This window comes from Pezoporus occidentalis, unplaced genomic scaffold, assembly GCF_034315485.1.
Source record: "Pezoporus occidentalis ecotype Australia unplaced genomic scaffold, CSIRO_AGI_Poc_V1 ctg264, whole genome shotgun sequence".
NCBI classification, from domain to species: Eukaryota; Metazoa; Chordata; class Aves; order Psittaciformes; family Psittacidae; genus Pezoporus; species Pezoporus occidentalis.
In genome coordinates, this window is record NW_026914545.1 from 202,094 (window position 1) to 228,487 (window position 26,394).

At 38.6% G+C, this 26,394-nt stretch overlaps 1 protein-coding gene across 2 annotated transcripts in view; it reads left to right on the top strand.

Annotated features, from left to right (window-relative positions):
• PTBP3 (polypyrimidine tract binding protein 3) overlaps positions 1–26,394 on the top strand; it is a 55,504-nt gene that overhangs the window by 19,473 nt on the left and 9,637 nt on the right. The window contains exons 2-7 of one of the 2 annotated variants that reach the window (XM_062624262.1): positions 9,515–9,590; positions 11,588–11,757; positions 12,600–12,746; positions 17,346–17,510; positions 21,477–21,587; positions 23,053–23,227. In XM_062624262.1, the coding sequence (XP_062480246.1) occupies positions 9,566–9,590; positions 11,588–11,757; positions 12,600–12,746; positions 17,346–17,510; positions 21,477–21,587; positions 23,053–23,227 (793 nt within the window). In that variant the 5' untranslated portion in view covers positions 9,515–9,565. Of the gene's footprint in view, positions 1–8,865; positions 9,630–11,587; positions 11,758–12,599; positions 12,747–17,345; positions 17,511–21,476; positions 21,588–23,052; positions 23,228–26,394 lie in introns of those variants that run through there. The other variant, XM_062624261.1, reaches the window with a different exon arrangement.

A 26,394-nucleotide genomic window follows, 5' to 3' on the forward strand; every position in this document is an offset into this window, starting at 1 on the left:
GTCATGCCCAGGATGTAAAACCGGGGGCAGTTACCCATAAGGGTTAGATGACTGCTCGGTCGGGTCAGTGGGTGGTGAGTGTTTGTATTCTCTTCCCTTGTTATTTCCCTTTTCATTATTATTATTGGTGGCAGCAGCAGTGGTTTGTGTTGCACCTTAGTTACTGAACTGTTCTTAACCCGTGGGAGTTACATTCTTTCAATTTTCTTCCCATCCCTCCGGAAGCCGGGGTGGGCGGGGAAGGGGGGGAGTGAGAAAGAGACGGTGTGGTTCTGATTTACGGCTAGGCTTAAACCGGGACAATGTAGATGGGATCTGGTGTCCCTTTCGTCTTGGGCTTTGCCATTTTAAGCAATAGAGATACTAAGAACCCCTACAGACATTTGTGGGCATTTGGTGTAGCAGCTGTGGATGTGAGTGAGAGCACCACTTTGCTGCGTTAGCTGTCTGTAACTGCAGGTGTAGGGTCAGTAAGCAGGACTCCATCAGAGCCAACTGCAATGCAGTGCACAGACAACAATATAAACCTAACAGGTATGTTGGTGTGTTACATAAGATACTTGGGCTGTCCCATATATTATCTTACTGTAGGAGTAGAATATCGATGAATAGTCACGTGCACCTGTTCACCCTTAGTAGCCATCTCTGGCCAGTGCAGTCACCCAACAGGGATTTGGATTTAACCATGGATTATAGCGATCTGAATAAGGCAGCAGCACCCTTGAGTGCTGCAGTATTGTTATGCTAGAACTACAGTATAACTCAAAGAAAAAAAAAAGTGCTGCCTGGTATTTGACCATTGGCACAGTTAGTGTGTTTTTACCGATTGCTGTGGACTCAGATTGTAAACTGCAGTTTGCCTTTCCTGGAGGGGAGCACAATAGACCTGGAACCACCTACTGTGGGGATGGAAGCATAGTTCCAGCATCTGTCACAGACTTACGCAAATGGTTTGGAGGAGTACAGTTACCCAGATCACATGGAGTATGCTGATGGCATCATAGCTTAGGGAAACACTGCCCAACTGGTGGATAACAAGGATAGCTGAAATTTGACTGAATGTGAGACTTACAGTCGAAGAGGAATGAGGTGAAGGGGCTTGCAGGACTAGAAATACAGTTTGTGTGTATCAAATAGCAATGTGGACACCACTGTCTTCATACTGACATGATTGATAAGATTGTGGCAATGGTTCTACCGATAATGTAAAAGGAAACTATTTTTTTTTCTTTTTAATGGTAGGATTTTGGTGAATATGCATACAAAATAAAGTCAATTCACTCTGACTGTTCCAAGTCACCAGGGAGGAAACCACACTTGAGCAGGGCCTGAGCAACAAAATGCTTTTGACCAGATAAAGCAAAAAATTACACATGTTGTTGTGCTGAGATGTGCCAGAATGGGTCCAAATGCCTGAAATGTAGAATCATAGAATCATAGAATAGTTAGGGTTAGAAAGGACCTTAAGATCATCTAGTTCCAACCCCCCTGCCATAGGCAGGGACACCTCACACTAAACCATGCCACCCAAGGCTTTGTCCAACCTCGTCTTGAACACCACAAGGGATGGAGCATTCACAGCCTCCCTGGGCAACCCATTCCAGTGCCTCACCACCCTTACAGTGAAGAATTTCTTCCTTATATCCAATCTAAACTTCCCCTGTTTAAGTTTGAATCCATTTCCCCTTGTCCTGTCACTACAGTCCCTAATGAAGAGTCCCTCCCCAGCATTCCTGTAGCCCCCCTTCAGATACTGGAAGGCTGCTATGAGGTCTCCACGCAGCCTTCTCTTCTCCAGGTTGAACAGCCCCAACTTCCTCAGCCTGTCTTCATACGGGAGGTGCTCCAGTCCCCTGATCATCCTCATGGCCCTCCTCTGGACTTGTTCCAACAGTTCCATGTCCTTTTTATGTTGAGGACACCAGAACTGCACACAATACTCCAAGTGAGGTCTCACGAGAGCAGAGTAGAGGGGCAGGATCACTTCCTTCGACCTGCTGGTCATGCTCCTTCTGACACAGCCCAGGATACGGTTGGCTTTCTGGGCTGCAAGCACACACTACTGGCTCATGTTCAGTTTCTCATCGAACTATATGTACATGTACTATACACAACTAGCAGGAGACCAGTCAAACCAGCGGAGTTCATGGCAGAAAGCACACTATGGCAGAAAGAGAGACAGAAGTCTTCCTTGGATTCTGAAGCCAAGGCTGCTGCCAACCTCAGAAAACTATATCCTAACAGAAAAAGAAGAATGAACCATCTATGTGCGACTCTGGGCAGCATCTGTAGTGGTGGTGAATGGAGTCATGACTGCTGCTTGCCCTTTGGCTTCTGGTACTGGATGCTGAAAGGAAAAATGCCTTTAACTCATCATCAAGTTCTACCTGCACTGATGGACAGCCCTGCTTACCCAGTGGGATCAGATGGCAAAACAGGAGCATCCAGGCCTTATACAAGTGCTGATAAAATGGCCCATAAATCATGATCTGATAATAATGCCGGGTGCTACCCCATGCTCAGAAAACTGGTATATGGCAAGCTTTATGCCTTCTGCAGAGGTGGTTCTTGTCACGTTATTGGTGGGTCAAGGTGAAATGTGCTCTTTGGAGTCCTGTTCAGTAGGTGGTAGAAATGCATGAAGCTGAAGGATGATCAGATCAGTTCTTGGAAGTCCTAGCCACAAGACTGTCCACTGATGTCATGTTCCAGAGGAAGTGGCTCAGGTTATGCCTGTGTACTGATGTTTAGATGGTTGCCATTGCCCTTTGGGTGTGCCATTGCCCTTATGAGAATAATGACGATAGTGTGGGAAGGACCATTTTTAAATGGCAAACCCTCAGCCCCTGACTCAGAGGATATAACCAAAACATTTTACAAGGGCATGCAGTGATAGGACAAGGAGGAATGGCTTTAAACAGACAGAGGGGAGATTTAGATTAGATATAAGGAATAAACTCTTCACTCTGAGGGTGGTGAGAAAATTTGTTTCCTTCACAATGATGACTTGTGCCACACAATGAAAATCAACATCTAAGTGAACATCTAAAATCAGTTTCTTTTTACATTATCGGTGGAACCATTGCCACAAGCTCATTAATCATGTCAGTATGAAGACAGTGGTGTCCACATTCCTATTTGACATGCAGAAACTGCATTTCTAGTCCTGCACAGGTTGCCCAGTGAAGTTGTGGCTGCACCATTCCTGAAAGCATTCAAGGCCAGGTTGGATGGGGCTTTCAGCAACCTGGTCTAGTGGAAGGTGTCCTTGCCTTGTGGCAGGGGGCTTGGAACTGGATATCTTTAAAGTCCCTTCCAACCCAAACCATTCTATGATTCTATTTTGTAAGTAGACAAAATCTTGTCTGTAAACATCTTCTGAGCTTTTGTTTATCCCTTTATCCTCTGGTCCTGCAATGTGTTTCACAAGGTCAGAACCAATAAGGAATGCATAAGGAATGTATGTCCCAGAAGCATAAAAGTTACTTCAAGCTTAGTTTGTACATTAATATAACCTTACTCTGCAGGCTAACTGCTATAAAATTTGGAAGGCATTCTAGAAGTCAGTGAATTCTGCAGTGAATTTTGTTGTAGGCATATGTTACTTGATTACTGGTATTAGTGTCCCCCTAAAGGGAAGTTTCATTAAAACAATTCACCTGTGCACAGGATAAAAGTATTTTAAGGACAAATGTAATTTCTACTTCTTCCTTTGCTTAGATGTTGATTTTCATTGTGTGGTACAAGTCATCACTGTCAGGGGTGTACAATACTAACACACTTACTGGAGTGTTTAGTATATTCATATCTCTGATGTTTAATCTTGCTTTTGGATATGTATCATGTGGCCTTTTCTACTTCAGTTAACTTGTATTTATGTGCATGTATGTTTGTGTGGTTCTGGGAGAATATTTTGAGAAAATAATCTTGTATGCTTGTTTTCTTCTTAAAGTCTTTCCTGGGCATCACTGGTTAGAGGTATTAGATTTTTTTCTTTTTTTTGTTTTTGTTTTAGGTTTGGGTTTTTTTGTTTGTTTTTTGTTGTTGGTTTGTTTTTTTTTTGGACTGACCTAATATAAACATTCTCGTATTTTCAGTTTATATAGGAATTGGAATGCTGATAAAGTGACCAAATACTTCAAATTTTAAATACTTCTTAGTTACACAGACAAAAAGACTTGCATTCTTCCTGATCATGTTGCTTAATGAAAACTCATGGTATTTATACCTGACTTACATTTAGTTGCCTTTTTATTTTAGGAAGAATGGAAGAATAAAAGTCTTAGAATGTGTGGAAAGTAGAGAAGGGAAATGCCTAGGTCATTTTTAGGGCATGGGGCTGAGGTCCTTTTGCAATTTATGTTTTCACTTTTTCTGTTACTGTAGTTGGTGAGTACTGTTAATAGTAGAAAAAATGTTCAGTTAAATATAACCTGAATTCTTCAAATAAGTACCTGGATTTCTGGTTTCTGCTACTATAGTGAGGGGTAAACTTGAGTATTAAGTGGCAATAATGGAACTGACTGAATGCAAAATGTTGAAAATGGTTAAAATATGACTTCAGGGCTTTTATTGTCAGAGCTACATTTCTTTATCTACTCCTGATGTATAGAATTAGAGTGCTTGTTTTAAGTTTGATACTGCTTAATCGACTTTATTCAAAGTCTGCTGGAGTTTCATGCCTCGTGCGTTGCATCCAAAAATAGGGAGTTGGCTTTGCACTAGAATTACACTTCAGAATTTTTATGTAGTGGTTATACTTTCTATTTCTAGAACATCTGTTATATGTGGCAAGGCAAATATTTAAAAATGGGGAGATGGTGACCTGCTTTGCCAGCCTGCTGTGGATACGGAAGTTGCTGTTATGGATGTTTGCCTTTATGGATAACCTCAAAATATGCAAGAGCAGTTGGATTCTTCATCTCCTTGCATTTTTAAGATGTGTCTCTAATGCAGTTAGCATTTATGTGGTTTTAAAAATAATTTTTTGTTTGTTTTTTGAATTTTAAACTGCTGCATCAACCTTAAATAACAGTTTATACCACTAAAAAGAGGAATAGCTGTAAAGACAATAGCACAAATGTGTGTAATCAGTTTTATTATTGACCATTTTTTCTATCTGTTTTATTAAAAAAATGGTGATGTGATTCCATGATTCCATCGTCTACATTGCAAAAGTTAAGATGGGATGACTGGACAGTTACTAGAATGACTTCTTATGCACTTCTTGAAATTGTTGGATTTTAAATTCTTCTAAATACTCAGTGTAGCATATTAGGCTGTTTTGGAGTCTTTATTGTATTTCCCACTTCAGTATGGCATCTGCCTTAGGAATTGTTTATTCAAAGTTATTTTTGTGTCATAGAAACTCTTTCCTAATCACAATTAGGAAAGATGATTTAATTCATGTGACAGTATATACTACTGCAGCTTTTCTAATTGTTTGTTGTTCTAAAAAGAACACTATCTTTTCATTAATGAAATCAACAAGGCTAAAATTTGATTGATTCTTTTCCTTTTCACTTTTTAATTACTGTTGCATGACTGAAAGTGTACAGTGTCTTGTTACGAGCATAGCAGGAAGCTTCAGTAGTTGGTAATAGAAGGAATATAGCAGGCAATGTTGGTAACAGAGCTACTAACCATTCAAGCCTGCAGAAGAGCAGCTATCTGTGAGAGAACAATGTGGTTCTGGAATGACTGACAATCAGACTGTTCAACCAATGTGTTTGCGAGGGATCTTTGCAGCAGAGGAAAGGAGGCTTGCCTGATTGTGATAATTGCTTATAATTTCCTTATGTTTCAGCTTATTGAAATGGCACTTTTTCTTTGTAAGTCACTTTATTTTTAATACATTTTAAATACGAATCTATTACTTTGATGTTACCCTTATTTTACCTACACTTTCTTCGAAAACTTTTTATTTTGGCATAAGTGGTATTGCATTTTGCATGAAATCCTCATTTTGGAAGTAGGAGTTGCATCTCTGCAAACATGGTTTGTGGAAGAAAAAATAAAGGAATATAACAAGTATTTAGAAAGCTTACTGCAGAAGTAGAAGGTAATGGGAATTTCCACCTTTATGACCCTTAGATTTATTCTTTTTCTACAATCATGTACTATAAAAATTAATAAGGTACGCATTAGAACAGTTAATTTACATTTAACAATAATTTTTCACTGCTATAGCTTGATACTGTGATGTTTCAGAGTGTGACTTTTTTGGAACAGTAATTAATAATAATTAATAATTAAGTAATTAATAATAATTTGTTGCCATGTAGAATCTTGTAGAGAAGTACACAAAACTTCGATTTATATGCAGGAAGAAAGGTGCTTTTGAAATAATTATTTTCCCATAAAATTGGGCCCTTTTTTTGTTGTTCTAGCTATGTTACAGTAAAAAAAACCCATGATCATATTCTTCTGTTGACTTAGAAGTAATAGTCTGGAAAGGCGATTAGCTATATTCTGGGGAAACAAACAATATATTTCAGATTAAATATGGGATAGTCTCAAGGAAACTTATTGGTAATTAATTAAACTGTACTGAAGAATCTGTGACTATCAAGGAAGAGAGGAGGAAAACATTGCAGCTAAAAGTTGGGTGAAAAAGATGGTCTTAATTACATGCAGCCTTCTTAAAAATGAAAAGGCAGTTTACAGGATTCGCTGATTCCAGAAGTAATGCTGAATAAATACCTGCCAGAGTTCTGACAAATGGACATGTTCTGAAGAATACCAAACTATACATGACTTGAAAAGACTTCAGAAACCTAGAGTTGTTGACTTTCAGATATTTGTTAGACGTCTTTGCTATGAGTGCAGTATTTTTTTTGCACAGTTTTTTTTTTTACTTGAATTGCAGAATCACTAACATGTATTACTATCAGAAATTCAAAATCACAGGAGAGCTTAAGTAGTTTCAGGAAAGGCATCTGTTGCTGTAGTCTGAAATTGTGTAATATGCCTTATTTATTCAGGGAAATTGACCATGGTAGATATAGAAGAATTATTCATTTAATTAACCTATCATTCAGTGCTACACTTTGTAGAGGCCCCTTACTGGTCTGGTTACTGAGCACTATAAATTTTACCTGTTTTTAAAGAAATGTCCAAAATCAAATTATGCTTTCCAAGCAACTGTTTATAATTCCCACAAGCAGTATTATTACTGAATGAAACTATTGTAGTGGGATGGCCTAAAAGAGATGAATAATTCTTGTGAAGATTACATACATTTTCTTTTAGAATATGCTAGAACTTGATCTGAGAAAGCTAAATTATCTTTCAGATTATGGTTGATTTCTAGACTTTCTGTATTATCTGTGATAAAAAGTTCTGCTCTTTGCAATTTGTTTTTAAGATGTGTCTGCTCATCAAGGTGTTCTATTGTAAATCCTCACAGTTAAGTTAATACTTTCTGTGGTATTCTCCAAGAATTTTGGCCAGAAATCAGTATCAAATTTATCAGGTGCATTTTCATGTTCCAAACCTACAAAGAGGTCTGTGCTGGAAATTACTGATGCTGGCAGTGAAATTTAAGTTGAAAACAAATTTTTTCTTTGTAAATTATAACTTTCATGACATATATGTGTCTAACAGTTCCTAGTTTATGTATTTTTCTCACTTGTAGACTAATACCTAGACAACTTAGACTAATTTGTAAATATCTTGCACATTTTCTTTCCTTCTGCAAAACCAATAACTACATAGCTTGTCAAAGTAGTAGATTCTGGTTTCTGCACTAAGATACTTATTTGAATACCGAGTTGAATCAATTAAGACAACTTTTAAAAACAGAAGAGGTTGGATTTTTTTTTTTTTTCCTTAAGAAGTCTGTTGTGGTTTTGGTTGGGGTTTTTTTGTTGGTGTTTTTTTTTGTAATAATCATTTAATTGACAAACTTTAAAGAGATCAGTTTAAAATGTGACCATCCAAAGAAGCATTTCTTGGCATGTATAATATATGGTGTGCTCTTTGTTCAGCTGAATAGGCTGCTCTTTATATTAGCCTATATTTTTATTGCATATGGATTTAACTGGTGGCAACTGAAAAGAATGAGAATTGGAAATTCTTTAAAATGTATTGTTTATAGTCTTTATTTCTTTTCATGTAACAATAGTAACCACGAATACTGTCTGTGCTGCTGCCAGAGAGGAATGAACACTGTCATGCTTTCCTCTATCCTACACTAAAACTTGTGCTGCTTTATGAGCAGCTAAGTATGGCTGAAAAGTTTTTTCACCACCCTAAACTGGTCACAGCCTTCTGTAGTTAATGACCTTCCCTACACTGGAGAAGCAGTCTGAACACATGGTTATGAATGAAAAGAGCCAAACTGCTCCCTTAAGCGCAGACAACTCATAAACCAGTCTTCTGTGAGCGGTAGTTCCACAGCCAATACAAGCCAAAATGATGGCTTGCTGCTGCTAAAGGATGCTTTCTTAGTCCTGTCTCCTTCAAGTATCTCTACCCCTTTCTTCACACTGGATTCTGGCACTTTTCAACCCCTCTTTTAGCTGATTAGCTGATATAACTCAGCATAGAGTGCTGCCTGGTTGGAGGACTGAGTCATCTCATATAAAATCTCTTAAGGACCAGAACTGGTGCAGGATAAACAGCTCATGATCATGAGCTGGTGGAAATACTGGGACAAGGGTGATGGGAACCTCACCTTCCACCGAAGTCCTAGGTGGAAGGACTAAGATCCCACCTATAGGGGACCTTAATCTCAGTTTTTTAATGAAAATGTTCTTACGGAAGAGTGTGGTGAAAGTTTCAGGAACCTTAACTGCCTTTTAGAGGTGTTGTGGTATTTTGTTTCTTCTTGGCATTTTGGAGGACTTTTAGAGGCTTGGCTGGCCATACAGTAGCAGTCTTAAAGAGTAAATAGATTTAACTGGCATCTAGGCACTGATTTTTGAATGAAGAACTTGTAGTTCTCGAGCTATTTTCTTTTAGAGCCTCAAATTGTCAGCATTCCTAAAACATACACTTAGATATTCAGTATTTTTAAAAGAAGATATGGTCCACCATCAAGTTCTTAGGACAAGAATTACATTTTAACAAAAGTGCCATAGGTATATTTAAATATGTCTTCAATTAGTTTTCCTCAAGGTCCACTGTGTCCAGTCACAAATGCTGACTTTATCTGTGTGGTTGTGTGTTTACTTACATCTAGAAGCAATGTTGTATTGCAGACCCGGACCTGGCAGCAAGCTCATTTCTTTTTGTAAGTGTTTGCTATTCTTTTAAAATGTAAACTGTAGTATGGTAAATATTAAGAAAAGTAAGAAGTGTAACACAGCTGAACTTACTAACTTCTTGAGAGAGAAGGAAAATTTGTGTGGTTGGCACATTTTCCTGAAAAGTGAGTTCACAGCATTGGTTGATAATGTGTATAGAAAGAGGACATTTTTGGGAAGAATAAATTACAGGAGTTTTTGCACTTTTGTATGAAGCTCTTTCTCTATAACAACTTTTACTAGTAATCTTGCTTCTTATTTTTTAGTGTGGACGTGACGAGCTTCTTTCTTCTGGTGTCAGTAACAGGCCTACTACCATGAGCAATCCTACTCAAGCTGCGGGTATACATAAGAAAAGATTTTTATCACAGTTCATGAACAGTGTGTATTTTTCTCTGTCAATTATTTAATTTTATTTTGTTTGGGGGGTGAGGGTAGGAAGAGTGGGGGGGTGTGTGTGTGGGGGTGTGTGTGTGTGTGTTCTTCATGGTCACTATGAGCATCCTCACCAAGCTTGAATTGTAATCTGACTCCAGCAACCTATTGGAGTCCAGCAACCTAATGAAAATACTGAGGAGCTCTGAAGTCAGTTGTCCTTTTTGGCTGACTGCCTGATCTGAAAACTCCTGTAACTCTCAGTGAAGATGTAAAGAGAAAATGTTGAGCTTGCCACTTAGCTCCATCTCATTGCTTCTGATAATGAGTCAGAACCCAGAAAGTATTGCTTCTGCAAGAGCCTCTCACCTTAAACTAAAGGCAAAGTTCCTGTTAGGTTTAATTTCCTGCTTTCTTTGGTCAAGGAGTCCTCAACATAGTAAAGTCAAGGATATCTTGTCCTTTTGAACCTGAAAAGTAGATTTAATAAAACAGGATGGGTTATATGGGTTGTAGGGCTTTGATGGTATTATACCCTGTTGTGTCTTGGTACTGATATGAGTTTAATATGGTTTTCTTTGTCTTAAAGTCTCATCCCCAACAAGAATGCCACATGTGTATATTTTTCAGAATGTACATGATGCCATTTAGAATTTCTTGCTGGAAAAGTCAATGCATATCCCCCCCCCACCCCAGGTGGGAGAATTACTTAACTTGGCTTCTGAGCGTGGCATGGTTGAGACTAGTAAAAATGTCCTCTCTAAAGGTCCTTATACAGAATGACTTACATGAACTGTTTCTCAGCCTTAGACTGTACTCAAAACCTACGGCAAAATATGAAATTACTTACTAAGCCTAAACAGGTATTTTTTCTTAATCTTTTCTGATTCTCCTTGGAAGGCTAAATGTAGCACATGAGGTGTAAAGGCTGTCTCGATGGAGTGAAGCTGTTTGTGGCACATAAGTGAGAAAAAAAGCAAACAATGTTTCTTCCTTTAAGTAGTATGCAGTTAGACTTGAGTACAATTTCCGTCAAATAGACTGTCTTTAAATCAGTTTAGAATTTTTTTCATCAAGTCTCATAAGGCTCTGTAGCTTGCCGTAGGACAATATCTTACTGGGATCTGTAGCTTGGCTAATGAATTTCATTATTACTACTTTTAAGTTATTACTCCATTGTGATAGCATTGAGAGCTATATGCCTGTTCTAGATGTGGTGTTTTGCTTAAAAGGGCTCTCAAGGACTGCAAGTCATCTCCTTGAAATGTAACCAATGGTCACTTACCTCTTAGAGGATGCAAATAGGCATATGTTAAAAAAAAAAAAAGAAAAGAGAAAGAAAAAAAGCATTTTGCTAAAGTGGAAGAGATTAGAATCTGCATGGATTTCACGCCTTACTGCTGTCTATCCTTTCCAGAGACTTTTTACAATTCACAATCATGTGGGACAGCAGGCTTTTTTTAATAAAAATAAAATAAAATAATAACAGCTGAATCCACACGATGCAGGAAGATCAGTTAGTAATAACTAAAAAAAAAAACCCACAAAACCTCCCAATTACTACTTTCTCCTCTTCTATGTAATTAACTTTTTCTAAATATGTTACATGGGCATTTGGGAAGAAGTTACTAGCCTCTCTACCTGTAAGACTTGAAAAAAACCCACCAAAAAACAAACCCAAAAACCTCCCCTCAGCCCCCAAGAAACCAAAGAACCAAAAACTAAACCAAAGCAAAACAAACCTACTACATGCTCCACTTGTAGTGGAGGTTTGGAACCAACAAAAGGAATCTTCTTAAACTGTCCTTTGGTTATGCATGAACTTTCTTAGGATTCAGAGAGCTATAAGTAAGCTAACGTAAGTGCTGAGACAGCAGTTAATATTTTTTTTAGGTTTTGGTACTTACATTGTGTAATAAGTTTGCCTTGTTTGCTTGTCCATTCTCCTCCCTAAAATATTTTAGATAATGAGAATGATAAGAAGAAATTTAAAGCAGACAGATCACTATGCTCCCCTTCACGTGTCCTTCATATTCGTCAAATTCCAAGTGATGCTACTGAAGCAGAAGTCATTTCATTAGGCATGCCTTTTGGCAAAGTAACGAACTTCTTGAGGCTGAAACGAAAATGTCAGGTATGTAATTTTCAATGTTTCTATTATAAGAGCAAGGCTGGGGGTACAGTTCATGTTATGACCCTTTTGATACTGCATTTGGCTGTAATGACTGCAACAATTTCTAGACATTTCATTGATAGCTCAAGATTCTAATAATTTTCAAAGGTGAAAAATGTACTGATACTTATATTAATTTTTAATACACTTGGATTAAATAATGATCTAGTAACTTGTTGGTAATATCCACCTTGTGTAAGTATATATAGATGATAAAGAACTATGCTGTTACTATTGAAGTCGATATAAGTCTTGAAATGACCCCACCTGATTAAATGACTAACATGCATGTTAACTTTTTAATCTGAAATAAATTGCTTAGGGTTTTTTATTTTGTGTTTTCCTCTTAGATACAATAGGGTAGTTCACATTATGAATAAACACTGAAATGCTAAAATAATAGGCACTAATAATAAAATTGTCTGCAGCAGTGAGCTGGATTAATATGCACAAACTGATGTTTAGTGTCTTGTTCCTACTTTTTCAATCAATATGTGTATCTGCTACTTAGGTAGTAGTGCTTGCATTCAGGAATCTAATAAATTCATTAGCAGTGTGGTATTTTTAGCTGCATTGCTTCCCATATGTCATACTTATCTTTAATGACCTACTGTACTTACAATGTAAAATCAAATGTAAGATCAAATATCCCCATAAACATGCATTTTAATGCTGAACAAATCAATGCTGTACATTCACATGATCATTTTCTAGTGAGAGTAGAATTGGGAATATGGTACTTCGATGCTTTGTTCTCTCCTGTAAACAACACAACACTGAAAAGTGCTATGTATTGGTTGCAGGCATTATTGGAAATGGATTCTGAAGAAGCTGCTGCTGCTGTGGTGAACCACTGTAATTATTCTATACCTCATCTCCACAGTCAGCCTGTTTATGTTCAGTATTCCAAGCACAGAGAACTTAAAATTGAAAGTTCACCATATCAGGCTGTAAGTATAGTATCTCCATTTACCAGGATAGAATTGCATATGAGTTGTATACTGGTTTCGGCTAGGATAGTTAATTTTCTTCATAGTAGCTTGTGATGCTTACATAATATCAAGGCCTTTTCTGCTTCTCACACTGCCCTGCCAGCAAATGCACAAGAAGTTAGGTCAGCCCCCACAGCTGACCCCAGCTGACCCAAGGAATATTCTGTACCATATGACGTTGTGCTCAGCAATGAAAGCTGGGGGAAGGAGGAGGAAGTTGGGAAGTTTGGAGTTACAGTGTTTTTCTTACCAAGTAAACGTTACGCATGATATCCTACTTTGCAGGAAATATCTAAACACCTGCCTGCCAGTGGTAAGTAGTAAAGGAATTCCTTGTTTTGCCTTGCTTGCACATGCAGCTTTTGCTTTACCTATTGAATTGTCTTTATGTCAGTCCATGAATTTTCTCAGTTCTACCCTTTCTGTTCTCTCCCCACACTGCTGGGGTGAAGTGACCAAGCAACTGTGTGGTACTTAGCTGCCTATCAGTGTTAAACCACAACTTTAGTAAATAAACAGAACACTTTCCACTACACCAACAGTCAAATTCTCATAGATATTATTTCTGTCTCTTGTTATCCAAGCGGTAACTTTTTTCAGACAGGGAGTACTCTGTCTGTGAAATTACTGTGGAGGAGCTCAAGCATCGTTCACCCTGATGTGGAGAAAATCAAGTGAAGGTGGCAGGAGGACTGCTTGTATGAACAAGGAGCTCCTGACTGAACTCAGACATAAAAAAGAGGCAGATAGAATCACGGACAGGTGATTGTATCTGTCCCTACAATACAGAGGACATTATATTGTTCTCTGGAGGAATAATGTAGAGAGCATTATCTGAATACACAGGAATGTGGTTAGAAGAGTCTAAGACTACATGGAGTTGGCTCCGGGAGGAATGTGAATACAGCAAGAATGGCCCTGCAAAGTGAACCAGCCCCAAGTGGAAGATTTAGGGAATGTGGAGCCTGCTGCTGAATGGGGGAAGGGGCTCTGCTTATAAAGTAAATGAAAAAGGCTGAAGTACCGGATGCTTTCTTCTCAGACTTTAGTGGTTACAACTTGCCCTTCAGAATACCAAGCCACTGAGGACAGTGTGAAGGTCTTCATGAAGGAAGTAGAGAAGAATCTTGCTAGGGAACATTTAAGCAAACTGGCTAAACAAAAGTCTGTGGTGCTGATGAGATGCAGTTACGAGTACTGAGGGAGCTGGCTGATGTCATTGCAAAGCCACTCTTACAGTCTTGGAAAAGTCATGGCAATTGTAGAAGGCTCCTGAGGCCTGGAAGAAAACAAATCTCTTTCCCATCTTAAAGAAGGACAAGGAGGATCGAGGGAACCATTGGCTGATCAGCCTAATCTAGATGCCTGGAAGGGGAATTGAGCAACTAATCCTGGAAACCTTTTTCATACATTCTAAGAACAAGAAGGTGGTTGGGAAAAGTCAGCAAGGGTTTTTGAGAAGGAAGTAATGCCTGACCAATGTGATAGGCTTCTACAGTGAGATGAGTGGTTTGAAGGATGAGAGGAGAGGAGTGGATGTTGTTTAACTGGACTTTGGCAAGACTCTAAACATTATTTCTGGTAACATTCCAGTAGACAAACAGATTAAATACAGTCTAGGTAAGTAAACTGTGAAGTGGTCTGAAAGGCTAAAATGGTTGTGGCCAGTGGCATGAAGTCCAGCAGGGGACTGGTCACTAATGGAGTACCCTAGGGGTTGATCCTGTGTTCAGTACTGTTTAATATCTTCATTAATATTCTGGATGATGAGACGGGGAATATCCTTAGCAAGTTTGCTGACAACACAGAAGTGGGAGGGATAGTTGACATCCCAGATGGTTCTGCTGTCATTCAGAAAGAACCTTGAAAAGCTGGAGAAGTCGACTGATAGGAGGAACCTCACTAAGTTCAACAAAGGGAAATGCCAACTTCTGCACCTGAGGAGTAACCTTGAGTACTGTTGTACACTGGGGTCAACCAGCTGGAAAGCAGCATGGCAGAGAAGGACCTGAGGTTCCTGGTGGACAACATACATGCCATTGAAGAAAAGGTGCCCAGCAGCAGCATCCGAGGCTACAGAAGGCAGAGTATTGCTGCCAGGTTGAGAGTGGTAACCTACCCTCTACTCAACGCTGATGAGACACATCTCAAATTCTTTGTCCAGTCCTGGGCTCCTCAGTACAGGAGAAACATGGACATAGTGGAGCTAATCCAGCAAAAGGCCATGAAGATGGTTAAAGACTGTTCAGCCTGGAGAAGGCTTTGGCATATCTTACCAATGTCTGCAAATGGAGATGCTTTCCAGTGGTACCTAGTGACAGGACAAGAGGCAATGTGCCTTATTTCGAATACAGAAAAATCCACTTAAGAAACTTTCTTACTCTCATAGTGGTCAAACATTGGAATGGGTTGCCCTGAGACATTGTATAATTTCCATGCTCAGATACATTTAAAACCTGGTGGGAAACAGTTCTAAGCAGCCTGCTGTAGGTGAGCCTGCTATTGTATTCTACACTACTTAGAAATACTTGCTTACTTTATGTTTGAGAGAACTTTTGCCATTCCTGACTTTTAACAGGTAACAGCTCTCAGTAGCTTCAGAACATGAAGAAAATATTATGTCTTCTCCAGTAAATCTTTTCTCTGAATAATTAGTCCTGATTTTTTCCCCATGTCCACAATATAGTAGCAGGAATACCACAAAAAGCTATGCTTGTGTTTTCTTAAACTTAATTGCTAATTATGTGGTCTGTAGATGCTATCTGAAGAACACAAGAAAGAACAAACCCAGCTGATACACGATGAACCACTTTCTGCCCCAAAAGCAGCTCTTTTGAAGCTTTTCACTTTGTCAGATATAAATGTTATTGTGACGGGTCATGTAACTTGTTTTTGAAAGATTCATGGTGTTGTCACTGTTCCAAGACCTTGCCAAAGTCAGGAAAATCATAGTCTTTAAATTGTTCAAATTTTAAAAAGATAACATGACTAAACTTAATGTTGATTGTTTATTCTAAGAAAAACCATAGAGCCAATAAAATGGGTGTTTTCACTGACAAAATATCAGTTTTATGTGCAGCTTCATGCCAAACAATATAATTAATTTCTTTCTTGCATTTTTGAAATACAAAAATTGATTTTGTAAAAATATGAATTGAACATTGTAGGTGGTGGTTTAAATTCTAATCTGTAAACACAAAAGAACTCTTTGCACAATAATATCAAAGGATACAAACCACCATATTGCAGCGGAAATCTGTTTGGATTTTTGGATTGCTGGATGAATTGCAATTGACCTCCCATTTAGATACATAAATTATATACTGTGATGTGTGTATCATGATTTTATTTCATGTAAGAATGTTGCAAGTAGTGATTGGGCAAAAATAAGTGCATATTTTTAATCTGTGCCGACACAAGTCCCTGAAAACTTGCAGGCTTGTCAATCTAATAAATGTTATTTGTATCTTTCCTTATTCAAGATTGCTGGATTGGATTGTTATCTGCAAAAACAAATAAATAAAATAAGAAGATTTATTTATTTTTTTTTTAAGGATGTGGTGTGTGTTACAGCCTCAGGAAAACTCTACTCATATTTGCAAATAAGGCTGCTTGTAGCTGTTTCTCAGATTATTTTCAGCTCAGTGCATGACACTTGCTTTTTCCTTCTCTAAAACCAACATTGTCTACTTTTATTTTACTTTTTTTTTCCCCCCACTTTTACATTTGAGTTTTATTTAAATTTTGGAGGCACTAACAGAGTGGCTGAACACTACATTACTGATTTAGTGTCTAGGCTCAGGCCTAAAGTACAGATTATTTTGCAGGGGTTTCTGAAACTAGCTAACATCTGTATTGTGTGCCATGTTTAGTCCATCTTCCAAGGAAATAGTGTTACTGAGACATGACTTAAAGTCACATCACTACATTTGGGAAGGAACACCTATCCATAGTTCTCTCAGAGGTAGTCTGAAGACTTCTCTGAGGAAAGCCCATCAAAAACAAGCATAAAGACTTTGAAAGTTCCAATGAGGTAGTTTGGTGAGTGAGATTTCAGGGTTATTTTTGTGTTGATAGTTTGGCTCAGAAGGAAGAGCAGGCTATGCACCTTTAAGCTTATCCCCAGCAAAACTTAGTTCCTGAAGAGAATGCAGTCCTAGTAAAGCCGAGCTAATAGTTTTTGGTACACTGACAGTCTATTACAGTATTGTCATCATAATGATTTGCTGGAGAATCTCTAGAGTAACAAAAGCTTACTGAACCAAAGCAAAATTGTGTCTATGTGGCATTACAAAGTAGGAACAGTTTAACTAAAAAAGAGTCATAATTATGTGAAACTATGATCTAACTTCTTTTAGGGCAAGGGAAGGGAAGGAAGTGGTATGATTTTCCTATTATCAGGGAATTTGAACTGATAATAGATAAAGGGAATATGTTTTTTTTTTCAAAGCTGCATGTTAAATGCATTATACATGCTTTTCATTGTATGAGAACTTTGTTTAGAAACTAATAATTTGTATGTGTGTAACTGTGGTGTCTGCTGTGTCATCATTTCAGAGAGCCCAAGCTGCACTGGAAGCTGAGAATGCTATAGAGCGTAGAAGCCAGGCTGTTCCAAGTACTTACGCTGTTGAAGGTGGGCACCGTCCCTATCAAGGTTCAGTTCTTCGAATCATTGTTGAAAATCTTCACTACCCTGTCACTATAGAAGTGTTGTATCAGGTAATGTGATTGCTAAAAAACAAAAAAAAGTTAAAATCTGTTCCATTGTAAATTAATTAACTTTTTTTCTTTCTTTAAGTAGCTGTGCATCCTTAATTGTTTGAATGAGGACTGTAATTTTAAAATTATTTATTGCAGTATGGGGATCTAGGCTTGAATCAGTTTTGCACAAAAAAGAATCATAGTAAACAGGGCTTCTGTTTACAGCTTTACATGTTGTCTTTCATTTTGTTTAGTTCCTTGGTTTCTGTGGAAGCAGCCACAAACTTGAGGTGTAACTTCTAATTTATGCCCACATGATAAGCTAGTAAAATAATGATTGTTATGAACTTGTGGACCCATATTCTTTCTATTCAGTAACTTTTGTAGTTTTCATTATATTTTAAACTTTTATATCCAATTTTATAATTTGAGGCAAGTGATGTAACATACAAGTGTAGTTGCTTGGACAAATATTTTTGATTGTTTATCATCTGTTAGAACGCCATTTACTTTACCTCCGAAAGCCTGGCACAAAGGTGATCTATAGCTATGAAAGACATTACCGTTAACTCCTGCTAGGTAGTTATGCTATCCTAGTGCCCTGTTGTGCTCTGTTGAGAGCTGTAAGTTTAAAAATAGTAACTTTATAAGATTATGTCTTTGTGCCTAAAGAATCTGTTGCTTTTTCAGATATTGCAAAGGCTTTAATACTTGAAGCTTTCATAATTACTAGTAAATGTGTGCCATAAAAAGAAACATGCCCCAAATCTGAGTTTCTTAAATTAATGTGATTTAAAACAATTGGTGTATTTTTGCAAAAACCTGCAGTTTTGGAAGATTTTTGCTGCTTTACTAGCATCTCAAACAGTTGTTGATTGTTACCAACATTTTATTTTTCCTTTTACCTCTTAATATTTTCTTTCTCAATGTCTCTCCTCCACGATACTAAGTAGTATACTAGTTGTCACTGTGATGTAGCAATTTGTCCTATCTAAACTCTTGTTTGTATCTCTGAGTGTTGTTTACTCATTATTGAGCTTGTGCAAATACTGTCAACTGTTTGGGATCATTAGTGCACTCAACGCATGAACAAACTCCTGTGGTTATGGGAGCTGTACTAGATTAATAGTGTAGTTCCTGGATGTAATCTTGTATGGGATTTTGTTTAGTTGTGGGGTTTTTGTTTGGTTTTTTTTTTGTTTTTGGGGTTTTGTTTTGTTTTACTAAGCATGTAGTGGATAAGTACAGAGGGACCTCCAATAGGCAAGCTGTCATCCAAAACTTAGATTGTATTTTTAAAGTTACAATTGCTTGTCAAGAAACTAACACTTTCTTTTAACAAGAATTCACCTTACAATATTTATTATAAGAAACAGAACATTTAGTGTCATCTTCGCAGAAACAAAATTGATATACAGTGAGTTTTAGGTTTAAAAGCAAACAGGAATAAATGGAATTTCATTATCTTAAAAAGGTGTATTTAGTGTCATGGATATACATGGAAAAGCCTATGTTCAGAAGCTGCATTTAGGCCTTTCTTAAGGGGAAGTGCTTTATGAACAGGAACTCAGTGGCTAATTTTAAATTGCTATGAAAAACTTTTTGTTCTGTCTTCTATTACAAAATGATGACTGCAGCATAAAACCCTTGTTTCTGAGATTCTGAAAACCTGGAAACTGGGCACAAAGGGTTGTGGTAGTGTGTCTCATATCCATAATTCTAGGCCTAATAAGCTGGCAAGAGATGCTTGTCCATATCTCATAGAATCAACTAGGTTGGAAAAGACTTTTAAGATCATCAAGTCCAACCATTATCCCAGAACTGCCAAGACCACTGTTAAACCATATCACTGAGGGCCTCATCAACTTGTTTTTTAATGCTTTCCTTGGCGGTGATTCCACCACTGCCCTGGGCAGCCTGTTCCAATGTCTGAGCACCTCTCAGTGAAGAAATTTTTCCTAATATCCAATGTAAACTTCCCCTGCTGGTGCTTGAGGCTATTTCCTCTTGTCCTGTCACTTGTTAGTTGAGAGGAGAGACTGACCTCCACCTTACTACAACCTCCTTTCAAGTAGTTGTAGGCAACAATAAGGTCCCCTCTGAGCCTTCTTTTCTCCAGACTAAACACCTCCAGTTCCCTCAGCCATTCCTCATAAGACTTGTACTCCAGACCCTTCACCAGCTTTGTTGCCTTTCTCTGGACCTGCTCCAGCACCTCAATGTCTTCCTTGTAGTGAGGGGCCCAGAACTGAACACAGGATTCGAGGTGCGGCCTCACCAGTGCCCAGTACAGGGGGATGATCACTGCCCTGGCCCTGCTGGCCACACTATTGCTGATACGGGCTGGGATGCTGTTGGGCACAAGCTGGCTTATGTTCAGCTCCATCAGCACCCCCAGGTCCTTTTCCATGAGCAGCTTTCCAGCCACTCTTCCCAAGCCTGGAGCATAGCATGGGGTTGTTTTGGCCCAAATGCAGAACCCAGCACTTTGCCTTGTTGAGCCACATACTACTGGCGGCAGCCCATCAATCCAGATGTCCAGATCCCTCTGCAGAGCCTTTCTGTCATCCAGCAGATCAGCACTCCCAGCCAACTTGGTGTGCTCTTCAAATTTACTGAGCATGCACTCAATTCCTCATCCAGCTCATCAGTGAAGACATTAAACAACACTGGCCCTGACACTGAGCCCTGAGGGACACCATTAGGGACCAGCTGCCAACTAGATGTGATGCCATTTACCTCCACTTATTGGACTCAGCCATCCAACCAGTTTCCAACCCAGCGAAGAATCCACTTATCCAGGCCATGAGCAGCCAATTTCTCCAGGAGAACGCTGTGGGAGACAGTGTCAAATGCTTTACTTAAGTCCAAATAGACAATGTCTACACCCTTCCCTCATCAGCCAGGTGGGTCACCGTATCATAGAAAATCAGGTTGGGCAACCAGTAGCTGCCCTTCATGTACCCATGCTGACTGGGCCTGATCCCTCCATTTTCCTGTATGTGCTTTTTGATCTCAGTAGGATCATCTGCTCCATGACCTTCCCCAGGACTGAGGTCAGGCTGACAGGCCTATAATTCCTAAGGTCATCCTTCCTGCCCTTTTCTTTCTGTTCCAGGATTAGTATTTTCTAATGGGGATGGGGGAGGGGTGCAAGAGTTCTGCTTTCCTGACTTGCATTGACTCTGACAATTTGCTCTAAAATTGTCAGTACTTTCCAAACTCACCTTTCCTCTTCCACTGTTGATTTGGACATAGTTTTTCTGCACTTACGTGATGTGCCCTAGATATACTTTTGTCCTCATTCTTTGTGGCTCTGCTTTTGTACAGACATGTTCATGTAGTTCACACTCTCATTTTGAGTGTATGTATATTAATATCAGACTTCTTTTTTTTTTTTCTGCAATGCTTGCATTTGCAATAAATTAAATGCCATTCACTTGTAAATTAGAGGGATTGGTCCCAAACCTGGTCTTTGTCTTGCTTCTTTCCTTCTTTGTCTTCTAGTTTGGACAGTGGTTGTGAGTAATTAATCTGTAGACACATCAACTATTTAAAATATATTTTTGGTCACCAAATTTGCAGAACTTGTTTGAAATATAGAATGTAAAGGTGGATGCCTTGAAAAGCAGATTGCAGTTCCCATCTCAACTGGCTTGTGAAAGTCCATTTCTCAAACCTCAACTTTGATTATCCACAGTTTCTCTGCAGGGGTTGGACAAATGCCTGTTTGGGCTGCCCTTCCCCGCTCTTTGACTGTTGAACAGCCATTGCTAAATCTTTAAGGAAATTTCATCCTTTTTCATTATCTTTTATAGCCTCTTTAATTTTTTTAATATGGAAAAAACCTCTAAGTTCATTCAATTTCTCCTCAGCTCTCACAAAAGAAATAATTTTCAGCAATCTTTGTGATATATTAAATGCTAGATTTTAGTATGTACGAGTTATTCATTGTTTCTGAAAGCTCATTTTTTCTTTCTCAAGATTTTTTCTAGGTTTGGATCTGTCTTGAGGATTGTTACCTTCACTAGAAACAATCAGTTCCAAGCTTTGCTCCAGTATGCTGATCCAATGAATGCATATTATGCCAAAATGGTAAGTGTAGTGTATTCAGCTTGATTATTTTGCCGGATGCCTTCCTACCCTCCCAGGGAAATGGGGAACATTAGGGATAGCTGGGCCTGAGACACTTTATATTTCTCTTTAATCTGTGTGGCCACTTCAGTATTAGTAAATAAATAAAATCAATTTGAAAGTTGCCATATAAGGTATGTAGAAGAACAGATTCTGCTAAGTATTAAGTGGTATTTAGCATTAGAGGTTTTTTTTTTTAAATTACCAATAGGCTAGAGTGAATGGAACTTTTACCCTACTTCTGTTACTGAAATTGACTTTTTATTCTCAGCTTCAAAATCAAAGGCACAGAATATTTATCTATTGCTGTTTGCAAGTTAGTCCAGTAAGTAAATTCACTATGTGTTTTAGTGAATAAGTGTATACTGGAAATTACTAAAGGTAAGTGGGATTACAGCTTGTTTGTTAACAATACCATCTTTTCTTAAAGAACAGTATTAATAATAATATATACCTTATTAAAGATGTCACAGAAATTATAATTCCAGTCTAGATTACGTTAAATAATTATAACAAGCCAGTATCTTTTGATTGTGTTTTACCCCGCACCATCCATCATGATTCTTTTATGACTGGTTTAAGCAGAAAACACTACTTTAGTGATCTTTCTGAGCATAGCTACTCTTAAAGAGACCGATTTTATAGAATCATTTAGGTTGGAAAAGACCCTTGAAGTCATTGATTCCCATTGTAAACTAAACACTGCCAAGTCCACCACTAAACCATGTCTCCAGGTCTTTTAAATAACTCCAGGGATGATGACTCAACCACTTCCCTGGACAGCCTGCTCCAGTGCTTGACAACCCTTTTGGTGAAGAAATTTTTCCTTACATCCAATCTAAACCTTCCCTAGTGCAACTTGAGGCTGATTCCTCGTCATATCACTTGGGAGCAGAGACCAACCACCACCTTGCTCCATCCTCCTTTCAGGTAGTTGCAGAGAGTGATTAAGATCCCACCCTGAGCCTTCTCCAGGTTAAACAAGGTTAAAGTTTCTACAGCTGCTCTTCATAAGACTTGCGCTCTTGGTCCTTCACCAGCTTATGTAAGGGATAATTCCATGCAATAAAAGCTCCAAATTAGTATTGCTACTAGCATCTGATATTGTGTGTTGAGTGGGAGACAAGTAAGATTAGAAGCACAGCGAGAAAGACAAGTCATGTTTAAAGCTGCTTTGTCCATCGGCACGAGGCAACATAATACAAATTAGTGGACTGCGCAAGTACTCTACACAGGACATTTAGGTAAGGATGGTGGCAGCATAGTTGTATACTTAGCGTGTAAAAGCAGCACCTTAGAAACAAGATGCCTTTCTGTATGGATAAAACTGTGGAGTGAAAACAAACTTACAGTGGTGGCTGCCACTGTGTGATTTGTCTCTGAAAACAAATTATAACAAAAATAACAAATTGCTATTTTTCTTCAGAATCTGGATGGCCATAGTATCTACGGTATGTGCTGCACCTTGCATATTGAGTTCTCCAAGTTAGGTAGCCTTGAGGTGAAGTACAACAATGAGAAAAGCAGGGATTTCACTCGCCTTGATCTTCCTTTTGGTGATGGCCAGCATCCTCCGGAGCTACCCATGGCTCCTGCCTATGGTAAGAAACCTTCATTTTTAGTGATACACAATAAGGTTGCTATGCTTTTCATGTTGCACTTATGCTCTAGATTCACATCAAGTTCATAGAAAGGTACATTTTGTTTACATTTGTTTGTTGGGTCAAATAAAGTTTGTATGCAAAGCAGAAAGTACTACTCAAGACACGTGAGTATCTGAAGCTATAACATGAGGAATGCGCTTGGGCAAATTCAAAGTGATGTGAAAAAGCTGCATTTGTAAAATGCTGTGAAATTATATCATTGGTACAGGTAGTATAATAAATGTTACATATCAGAATGGCCAATGGCAGTCATTCAAAGTTGACAAGATTTGCCTAAAACTGCTTGAAAATGAGTGTTTGAAGAGTGTTAGTTCTTATTTGTTGTTATTTTAGGATAACTGCCTCCTGTAACAAAACCACAAGAAACTTTGAAATACTACATCTAGATATCTATATCTATGTATGTATGTTTTGTTGTCACCTTCTAAAAGATAAATTTTTAGAAATTTTTTGTGAATTTTAGAAGTCATTTCCATGATGTAGAGGATACAGTGTCTGCTTGAAGCTACACTGGAGAAGCCTTTTTGGCGTAAATAGCTGAGGTATCCTCATTTAATCAGCTTTGGTAATAATACAGATCACCAAACCGATTAATATGATGATCTGGCAGAAGTACTCACAATACAATTTGAGTGATTTTAGCTATTTTTCTTTCTCTCTAATGACAACCATTAGCACTAAGACACAGCTAAGAACTGTCTCAGCATGTTGAATAGGTTGGGGAAGGGCTGGGGAAGAATTCCCGTTTTTCCTTTAGTTTTCTGTGATAGCTAGGGCAGATACTGGGTTTGGCTTGGGTTTTTTGGATAGCTGGCTTTGGTAGATTAGATTAGAGTAAGAAAGTGAGTTGCACCCACTACTTTCTGGATTGTTTTGCTAGTTCCCTTGAAGGCAGGCCTTGGATCTTAACGTAATGTGCAACCATCTTTATAATGTTTTTGAGGATTTGCTGTAGATCATCACAGAAAAATGCTGTTATAGATCTGATGTTCTCATTCATTAGACTTGCAAATTTGAAATGTCAATGAAAGGGGAAAGTAAAATTAGAGTAGATTAAAGACCAACTTGTTTATAGAGCAGAGTCTTCCAGCCTTGTCATTGCTAGTAGTCCTGTTTTCAGTATGAACATTTACTGTAACAGTAAGAATGGCAGAGGTGCTAATGTAAAGAAGATTCTGATATCGTCATCAAAATTTGTTTGTAGTGCAGTCACAGTGAAGCAGCTGCATAGATGTTCTTCTTTTTAAAAAAAAACAGCTGTAGACTGGAAGAAGCATGCTTCTAGCCTTTCAGTCAGTGGTGACAACAGACATACTTTGCCGTAGGCAAAACTGATAGTCCTCAGTTGCATGACATGAGGAAAAGATATTGGGAGTCACGTTAGCACTTAACACTTCCAATGTTGCTACTAGGGGGTACATTTTTGATGGAGAACTAGAAGATAAAGCAGGTAACTACCAGAATAATACATGCATTTTTTTTCTGTAGACTTGAAGTTATCCTACTACGAAAACTAAACTGCTCTTGAAACTTGTATTTTTCTTTTCCTTTTCCTTTTTTTTTTTTTTTTTGCTTTTTCTTGTGGTGAAAAGATGCTGCACTATAAATAAGCAGATTTTGTGAATGTTCTGCATTTAAAGAATTCCCTAACCCAGTGAGCGTAAGCAGAAATACATGAATTAGCTTGCTTTGGAAGCTAGCCATGAAACAAATTATTTTACACATAAAAAGTGCAACAAAGAATTCCATACCTTTCTGCATTACCTCTGTTTGACAATTTTTGCATGCCTGATTTTTGGTATCAGTGTGCAATATGCAGGTGTTATTTAGCAGAATAAAAGCGCTTTCTCTATTTCTTCATTAATATTTCCATTACCATTCCTGGATTGTGAATAAGTGATTAATTTCTATATTGCCAGGACTTGTGGATATAATGCACCAGTGTGTATATTTCAAGAACATGATGACTTCCTTTGGTGTGATAAATTAATTCAGTTGTTTGTATGAATCACACTTTGTTGCTACAGATAAGAGGAGGTGTAATGTGATGCAGCATTCACGAATACCTGATCTGTGTTGTCTGTTTCATTTGCTGGTTTTGTAATCCATAACAGATACTTCTTATACTGTTGTATCATCCCTGTCAATGACCATCTGTTACTGAATATAGCTATTTTAGTCAATGGTGGAGGTTTGAGTAGTAAAACAGACAGGTTTTTCTTGATTTCAGTAAGGCATTTGATACTGTCTCCCACAGCATCCTCATAGATAAGCTAAGGAAGTGTGGGCTTGATGATCAGGTAGTGAGGTGGATCAAGAACTGGTTGGAAGGAAGAAGACAGAGAGTTGTGGTCAGTGGGGCAGAATCTAGCTGGAGGTCTATGACTAGTGGAGTCCCTCAGGGGTTGGTCCTGGGACCAGTGCTGTTTAATATTTTCATCAGGGACCTGGATGAGGGAACTGAGTGTACCCTCAGCAAGTTTGCTGATGATACTAAACTGGGAGGAGTGGCTGACACACCAGAGGGCTGTGTTGCCATTCAGCGAGACCTGGACAGGCTGGAGAGTTGGGCGGAGAGGAACTTGATGAAATTCAACAAGGGCAAGCGTAGAGTCTTGCATCTGGGGAAGAACAACCCCATGTACCAGTACAGGTTGGGGGCTGACCTGCTGGACAGTAGTGAAGGGGAAAGGGACCTGGGGGTCCTGGTGGATAGGAGGATGACCATGAGCCAGCAATGTGCCCTTGTGGCCAAGAAGGCCAACGTCATCCTGGGGTGTATTAGAAGGAGGGTGGTTAGTAGGTCAAGAGAGGTTCTCCTCCCCCTCTACTCTGCCTTGGTGAGGCCGCATCTGGAATATTGTGTCCAGCTCTGGGCCCCTCAGTTCAAGAAGGACAGGGAATTGCTTGAAAGAGTCCAGCGCAGAGCTACAAAGATGATTAAGGGAATGGAACATCTCCCTTATGAGGAGAGGCTGAGGGAGCTGGGACTCTTTAGCTTGGAGAAGAGGAGACTGAGGGGTGACCTCATCAATGTTTACAAATATGTAAAGGGTGAGTGTCAGGATGATGGAGCTAGTTTTTTTTCAGTGATGTCCAGTGAC